This window comes from Physeter macrocephalus, chromosome 6 (genome assembly GCF_002837175.3).
Source record: "Physeter macrocephalus isolate SW-GA chromosome 6, ASM283717v5, whole genome shotgun sequence".
In the NCBI taxonomy this organism is placed as follows: Eukaryota; Metazoa; Chordata; class Mammalia; order Artiodactyla; family Physeteridae; genus Physeter; species Physeter macrocephalus.
Genome location: NC_041219.1, coordinates 98,924,693 through 98,933,724, shown reverse-complemented (window position 1 = coordinate 98,933,724; position 9,032 = coordinate 98,924,693). Strand labels below are relative to the sequence as shown.

General features: G+C 35.3%; 1 protein-coding gene across 3 annotated transcripts in view; it reads right to left on the bottom strand.

Annotated features, from left to right (window-relative positions):
* Positions 1-9,032, bottom strand: part of ABCD2 (ATP binding cassette subfamily D member 2) — a 72,179-nt gene that overhangs the window by 9,774 nt on the left and 53,373 nt on the right. For 2 of the 3 annotated variants that reach the window (XM_007111355.1, XM_007111356.1), the window contains exon 9: positions 2,231-2,356. The exons of the other annotated variant lie outside the window; for it this stretch is intronic. In XM_007111355.1, the coding sequence (XP_007111417.1) occupies positions 2,231-2,356 (126 nt within the window). The remainder of the gene's footprint in view (positions 1-2,230; positions 2,357-9,032) is intronic. 3 annotated transcript variants of the gene reach the window in all.

Sequence of the window (9,032 nt, the reverse complement as noted above, 5' to 3'; positions counted from 1 at the left end):
TTTATAGCTGTTAGCAGTTGCCTTATGTATTGAGGTGCTCCTATGTTGGGTGCATATATATTTATAATTGTTATATCTTCTTCTTGGATTGATCCCTTGATCATTATGTAGTGTCCTTCCTTGTCTCTTGTAACATTCTTTATTTTAAAGTCTATTTTATCTGATATGAGTATTGCTACTCCAGCTTTCTTTTGATTTCCATTTGCATGGAGTATCTTTTTCCATCCCCTCACTTTCAGTTTGTATGTGTCCTTAGGTCTGAAGTGGGTCTCTTGTAGACAGCATATATATGGGTCTTGTTTTTGTATCTATTCAGCAAGCCTGTGTCTTTTGGTTGGAGCATTTAATCCATTCATGTTTAAGGTAATTATTGATATGTAAGTTCCTATTACCATTTTCTTAATTGTTTTGGGTTGTTTTTGTAGGTCCTTTCTTCTCTTGTGTTTCCCACTTAGAGAAGTTCCTTTAGCATTTGTTGTAGAGATGGTTTGGTGGTGTTGAATTCTCTTAGCTTTTGCTTGTCTGTAAAGCTTCTAATTTCTCCATAGAATCTGAATGAGATTTTGCAGGGTAGAGTAATCTTGGTTGTAGGTTATTCCCTTTCATCACTTTAAATGTGTCATGCCACTCCCTTCTGGCTTGTAGAGTTTCTGTTGAGAAATCAGCTGTTAAACTTATGGGAGTTCCCCTGTATGTTATTTGTCATTTTTCCCTTGCTGCTTTCAAAAATTTTTCTTTGTCTTTAATTTTTGCCTATTTGATTACTATGTGTCTCGGTGTGTTTCTCCTTGGGTTTATCCTGTATGGGACTCTCTCCGCTTCCTGGACTTGGGTGGCTATTTCCTTTCCCATGTTTGCGAAGTTTTTGACTATAATCTCTTGAAGAGATTATTTTCTCGGGTCCTTTCACTCTCTCTTCTCCTTCTGGGACCCCTATAATGCAATATTGTTGTGTTCAATGTTGTCCCAGAGGTCTCTTAGGCTGTCTTCATTTCTTTTCATTCTTTTTCTTTATTCTATTCTGCAGCAGTGAATTCCACCATTCTGTCCTCCAGGTCACTTATCCCTTCTTCTGCCTCAGTTATTCTGCTATTCATTCCTTCTAGTGTATTATTCATTTCAGTTATTGTACTGTTCATCTCTGTTTGTTTGTTCTTTAATTCTTCTAGGTCTTTGTTAAACATTTCTTGCATCTTCTCAATCTTTGCCTCCATTCTTTTTCCAAGGTCCTAGATCATCTTCATTATCATTATTCTGAATTCTTTTTCTGGAAGGTTGCCTACCTCCACTTCATTTAGTTGTTTTTCTGGGGTTTTACCTTGTTCCTTCATCTAGTACATAGCCCTCTGCTTTTTCATCTTGTCTATCTGTCTGTGAACGTGGTTTTTGTTCCACAGGCTGCAAGACTGTAGTTCTTCTTGCTTCTGCTGTCTGCCCTCTGGTGGATGAGGCTATCTAAGAGGCTTGTGCAAGTTTCTTGATGGGAGGGCCCATTAGGTTTTATGAAATATTATTTATAAAACATTTTTATTCATTTTTCCTTAAAACAAAGCAAAAAAAAAACACTTTTTCTTTCCTGTGCTTTCTCCAACTTAATCATTTGGAGGGATATTAAGTTGTGATATTTCTTTTTCCTGGATTTTTAAAAAAGAAACTAAAAAGATGATGTAAATTATATAAATATATTCTTTCCCAGTATATGCTATGGAATAATGACTGTTTCAGTTTTAAAAAATCACTGGATTTTTCTACTTCCTTTCAAAATTATTGGAATGTGATGATAATTTTCAAAAAAATCATTGCTATAATGTTAGGTTTGGGGTACCTTTTGTTCTTCCATTACTTTTATTTTAGCTCTCGTATTTTAATAGCAGTATTTTCACATTTCAATTTTTCCCTTGACATAGAAATATATTGTTTTCAATTTAATTTTTGTAAGGTCCCACCCATTGGGCGGTCAAATTTTTGGAAACCTTAAAACCCTAAAGATAGTTACTCAAAAGTATACAGAAAAGATCACTAATCTCTGTCATATGTTATCAAACACATGAACTTCATCCTTTAGCTTGAGAGTGATTTTACTCTTTTAGACATAGTTTAATGTTAACAGAAATACAGGCAGAAAATAACTGAAATGTCTTATGCTCTACAGGAAAAAGTCTGGCAAAGTTATCCTTTCAGAAATATAAAGAAAAATCATCTATCATAAATGAGCATTGGAAACACTTACCAAAGAGAAGACCTGTGTGTTATAGAAAGTAAGGAAATTCCAGCCCCTTTCGCAGCCTGAAATATCTTTCCTTCAACATCAATGCTGACAGCGCTGGTGCATTCATCCAGCAATGCATATTTTGGTCTTAAAAATAAGTACAAATACATTAAAATTTTTCATTTTGAATTATAAATCTTTCTTTGGGCAATATGAGCTGCAATGTTAAGAATTTTAAAGGAGCAAAAGAGAAAAATGACAATATTAAAGGTGATAAATAATAAAGCAAAAAAGCAGTCATTACCCCTCTTTGGACTAGAATTTCATATTCTTCTTAGATTTTACTTTTTTAATTAATTTTTATTGGAGTATAATTGCTTTACAATGTTGTGTTACTTTCTACTGTACAGCAAAGTGAATCAGCCATATGTATATATATATCCCCTCTTTTTTGGATCTCCTTCCCATTTAGGTCACCACAGAGCACTGAGCAGAGTTTCTTGAGCTATACAGTAGGTTCTCATTAGTTACCTATTTTATACATAGTATCAATAATGTATATATGTCAATCCCAATCTCCCAATTTATCCCATCCCCCTTTTCCACCTTGGTGTCCATATACTTGTTCTCTACATCTCTTCTTAGATTTTAAAATAGATTTTTTTGATACCTGCTCATAATACAATATGCTTTATTGCAGATGGGTGAATCGTGAATATGAGGCAGAGGAAAAATGAGACAGCTTACTGAATGCACTTTCCTGCAGCACGCAGGTTCATTCTTGGTGACAAGGTTCTGAGTAATTAACACGAAAAATACATTACACATAGTAGCTAACTATCAAACAGGTCACCTGTTTGAGAAGGTGACCTGTTTGATAGTAGCTAACTATCAAACCCTGTTGGCAAACATTTATTGAGAAGATAATTTTATCAACAATGTGAGTACCTAATCACAATTAATGGAATTTCATTCATCCAAGACCCTGCAAAAGTAAGTATGCTTAATCTGACAAATTTAGAGTAGGCATTTAACCTTGTAACTTTGAGACCATTTTCTTAAGGAAAAAAATCAGTAAATATTTTTCTGCTTATACTCAACAATTTTTTTTCCTAGCTCAACTTTTACTCTGGAAGTGACTGTCTACTACTATCACAGGCACCTATCATTTGCCACCATTTCCTTATGATAACTCTCTCCCTTTCATTTTCACCCCACAGCTCTTTATCTTTTTTTCCCTTTCTCTGTCTTCTTTCAAGCCTGTCTGGACTTATTTGGTACTCAGTAGCATGACTTAGTTTTATTAATGGGACCAAAGGTCAACTCATGCACTGTCATTTATTGTTTATTTCAGGGTTGAAAATCAGCACCAAGTATTTAACAGGACAACTTCCTCTGATATTTTCGAATAAATGACAATGAAAGTCAAGGACCAGATGGCTTCACAGGAGAATTCTACCAAACATACAAAGAAGAACTTACACTGATCCATCGAAGAGGAGAGAACACTCCCAAAGACATTGTAGCAAAGCCACCATCACCGTGATACCAAAAGCAGACAAAGACACCACCAAAAAAGAAAATTACAGGCCAACAACTTTGGTGAATGTAGACACAAAAATTCTCAAAAAAAATTAGCAAACCAAATCCAACAACACATAAAAAAGATCATACACCACAACCAAGTGGGATTCATCCCAAGTTCACAAGGATGGTTCAACATAAGCAAATCAATCAATGAGATACACCACATCAGCAACAGAAAAGATAAAACCACATGATCACCTTGAAAAATGCAGAAAAAGCATTTGACAAAATTCAACATCCATTCATGATAAAAACTCTTACCAAAGTGGGTAAAGAGGGAACATATCTCCACATAATAGAAGCTATTTATGACAAACCCACAGCCAATATAATACTGAACAGTGAAAAGCTGAAAGCCTTCCCACGAAAATCTGGAACAAGATAAGGATGCCCACTCTCCGTCTTCTATTCAATATAGTATTGGAAGTCCTAGCCATAGCAAGCAGGCAAGAAAAAGAAATAAAAGGTATCCAAATTGGAAGAGAAGAACTGAAATGAATTCAGCAAGGTAGCAGGTTGCAAGATTAATATACAGAAATGGGTTGTATTTTTTACACTAACAATGAAATATCAGAAGGGAATGCAAACAAACAATCCCTTTCAAAATCACATCAAAAAATAAAATAAAATACTCAGGAATAAACTTCACCAGGAGGTGAAAGACCTATATGCTGAGAACTACAAAACATTAATAAAAGAAATTGAAGATAATTCAAAGAAATGGAAAGGTATGCCACGTTCTTGGATTGGAAGAATTAATACTGTTAGTATTAATACTGTTAGTAAGAATTCAGAGTAATGACAGTAAAGAGGATCCAAAATCTTGGAAATAGAATGGAGAAAATACAAGAAACGTTTAACAAGGACCAGGAAGAACTAAAGAGCGAACAAACAATGACGAACAACAAAATAAATGAAATAAAAAATTTTCTAGAAGGAAACAATAGCAGAATAACTAAGGCAGAAGAACGGATAAGTGCCCAGGAATATAAAATAGTGGAAATAACTACTGCAGAGCTTAAAGACAAAAGATGAAAAGAATTGAGGACAGTATCAGACACCTCTGGGACAATGTTAAACACACCAACATTCTAATTATAGGGGTCCCAGAAGAAGAAGAGAAAAAGAGACAGAAAATATTTGAAGAGATTATAGTTGAAAACTTCCCTAATATGGGAAAGGAAATTGTCAATCAAGTCCAGGAAGTGCAGAGAGTCCCATAACAACCAAGATTGCTCTACCTAGCAAGGATCTCATTCAGATTAAACAGAGAAATTAAAACCTTTACAGACAAGCGAAAGCTAAGAGAATTTAGCACAACCAAACCAGCTTTACAACAAATGCTAAAGGAACTTTTCTAGGCAAGAAACACAAGAGAAGGAAAAGACCTACAAAAACCAACCCAAAACAATTAAGAAAATGGTAATAGGAACATACATATAGATAACTAACTTAAATGTAAATGGATTAAATGCTCCAATGAAAAGACATAGACTGGTTGAATGGAAACAAAAACAAAACCCGTATATATGCTGTGTACAAGAGACCCACTGGAGACCTAGAGACACGTACAGACTGAAACTGAGGGGACGGAAAGAGATATTCTATGCAAATGGAAATCAAAAGAAAGCTGGAGTAGCAACTCTCGAAACGGGCAAAAAAGACTTTAAAATAAAGTCAAGAGACAAAGAAGGACACTACATAATGATCAAGGGATCAATTCAAGAAGAATATAATGATTGTAAATACTAATGCACCCAACATAGGAGCACCTCAATATATAAGGCAAATGCCAACAGCTATAAAAGGGGAAATCGACAGTAACACAATAATAGTAGGGGACTTTCACACCCCACTTTCACTTATGGACAGATCATCCAAAGTGAAAATAAATAAGGAAACATAAGCTTTAAATGACACATTAAAGAAAATGGACTTAATTGATATTTATAGGACATTCCATCCAAAACAACAGAATACATTTTCTTCTCAAGTGCTCATGGAACATTCTCCATGATAGATCATATCTCGGGTCACAAATCAAGTCTCAGTAAATTTAAGAAAATTGAAATCATAGCAAATATTCTTTCTGACCACAACGCTATGAGACTAGATATCAATTACAGGAAAAAAACTGTCAAAATTACAAACATATGGAGGCTAAACAATGCACTACTAAATAACCATGAGATCACTGAAGAAATCAAAGAGGAAATTAAAAAATACCTAGAAACAAATGACAATGAAATGAGAAGATAAATAAAATTGATAAACCATTAGCCAGACTCATCAAGAATAAAAGGGAGAAGACTCAAATCAATAGAATTAGAAATGAAAAAGGGGATGTAACAACTGACACTGCAGAAATACAAAAGATTATTAGAGATTACTACAAGCAACTGTATGCCAATAAAATGGACAATCTGGAAGAAATGGACAAATTCTTAGACATGCACAACCTGCCGAGACTGAACCGAAAGAAATAGAAAATATGAACAGACCAATCACAAGCACTGAAATTGAAACTGTGATTAAAAATCTTCCAACAAACAAAGGCCCAGGACCATATGGCTTCACAGACTAATTTTATCAAACATTTAGAGAAGAGGTAACACCTATCCTTCTCAAAATCTTCCAAATGACATCAGAGGGAGAAACACTCCCAAACTCATTCTATGAGGCCACCATCACCCTGAGACCAAAACCAGACAAAGACGTCACAACGAAAGAAAACCAACTGACACTGCAGAAATACAAAAGATTATTAGAGATTACTACAAGCAACTGTATGCCAATAAAATGGACAACCTGGAAGAAATGGACAAATTCTTAGAAATGCACAAGCTGCCGAGACTGAACCAGGAAGAAATAGAAAATATGAACAGACCAATCACAAGCACTGAAATTGAAACTGTGATTAAAAATCTTCCAACAAACAAAAGCCCAGGTCCAGATGGCTTCACAGGCGAATTCTATCAAACATTTAGAGAAGAGTTAACATCTATCCTTCTCAAACTCTTCCAAAAGATAGCAGAGGGAGGAACACTCCCAAACTCATTCTATGAGGCCACCATCACCCTGATACCAAAACCAGACAAAGACGTCACAAAGAAAGAAAACTACAGGCCAATATCACTGATGAACATAGATGCAAAAATCCTCAACAAAATACTAGCAAACAGAATCCAACAGCACATTAAAAGGATCATACACCATGATCAAGTGGGGTTTATTCCAGGAATGCAAGGATTCTTCAATATATGCAAATCAATCAACGTGATACACCATATCAACAAACTGAAGGAGAAAAACCATATGATCATCTCAATAGATGCAGAGAAAGCTTTTGACAAAATTGAACACCCATTTATGATAAAAACCCTGCAGAAAGTAGGCATAGAGGGAACTTTCCTCAACATAATAAAGGTCGTATATGACAAACCCACAGCCAGCATTGTTCTCAATGGTGAAAAACTGAAACCATTTCCACTAAGATCAGGAACAAGACAAGGTTGCCCACTCTCAGCACTCTTATTCAACATAGTTTTGGAAGTTCTAGCCACAGCAATCAGAGAAGAAAAAGAAATAAAAGGAATCCTAATCGGAAAAGAAGAAGTAAAGCTGTCACTCTTTGCAGATGACATGATACTATACATAGAGAATCCTAAAGATGCTACCAGAAAACTACTAGAGCTAATTAGTGAATCTGGTAAAGTAGCAGGATACAAAATTAATGCACAGAAATTTATGGCATTCTTATACACTAATGATGAAAAATCTGAGAGTGAAATTAAGAAAACACTCCCATTTACCATTGCAACAAAAAGAATAAAATATCTAGGAATAAACCTACCTAAGGAGACAAAAGACTTGTATGCAGAAAATTATAAGACACTGATGAAAGAAATTAAAGATGATACAAATAGATGGAGAGATATACCATGTTCTTGGATTGGAAGAATCAACATTGTGAAAATGACTCTACTACCCAAAGCAATCTACAGATTCAATTCAATCCCTATCAAACTACCACTGGCATTTTTCACAGAAGTAGAACAAAAAATTTCACAATTTGTATGGAAACACAAAAGACCCCGAATAGCCAAAGCAGTCTTGAGAACGAAAAATGGAGCTGGAGGAATCAGGCTCCCTGACTTCCGATTATACTACAAGGTTACAGTAATCAAGACAGTATGGTACTGGCACAAAAACAGAAATACAGATCAATGGAACAGGATAGAAATCCCAGAGATAAACCCACACACATATGGTCACCTTATCTTTGATAAAGGAGGGAAGGATATACAGTGGAGAAAAGACAGCCTCTTCAATAAGTGGTGCTGGGAAAACTGGACAGCTACATGTAAAAGTAGGAAATTAGAACACTCCCTAACCCCACACACAAGAATAAACTCAAAATGGGTTAAAGACCTAAATGTAAGTCCAGACACTATCAAACTCTTAGAGGAAAACATAGGCAGAACACTCTATGACATAAATCACAGCAAGATCCTTTTTGACCCATCACCTAGAGAAATGGAAATAAAAACAAAAATAAACAAATGGGACCTAATGAAACTTAAAAGCTTTTGCACAGCAAAGGATACCATAAACAAGACCAAAAGACAACCCTCAGAATGGGAGAAAATAGTTGCAAACAAAGCAACTGAGAAAGGATTAATCTCGGAAATTTAGACGCAACTCATGCAGCTCAATAACAAAATAACAAACAACCCATGCAAAAATGGGCAGAAGAACTAAATATACATTTCTCCCAAGAAGATACATAGATTGCCAACAAACACAAGAAATAATGCTCAACATCATTAATCATTAGAGAAATGCAAATCAAAACTACAATGAGATATCATCTCACACTGGTCAGAATGGCCATCAACAAAAAATCCAGAAACGATAAATGCTGGAGAGTGTGTGGAGAAAAGGGAACCCTCTTGCACTGCTGGTGGGAATGTAAATTGATACATCCACTATGGAGAACGGTATGGAGGTTCCTTAAAAAACTACAAATAGAACTACCATATGACCCAGCAATCCCACTACTGGGCATATACCCTGAGAAAACCATAATTCATAAAGACACATGCACCCCGATGTTCACTGCAGCTCTATTTACAATAGCCAGGACATGGAAGCAACCTAAGTGTCCATCAACAGATGAATGGATAAAGATGTGGCACATATATACAATGGAATATTACTCAGCCATAAAAAGAAA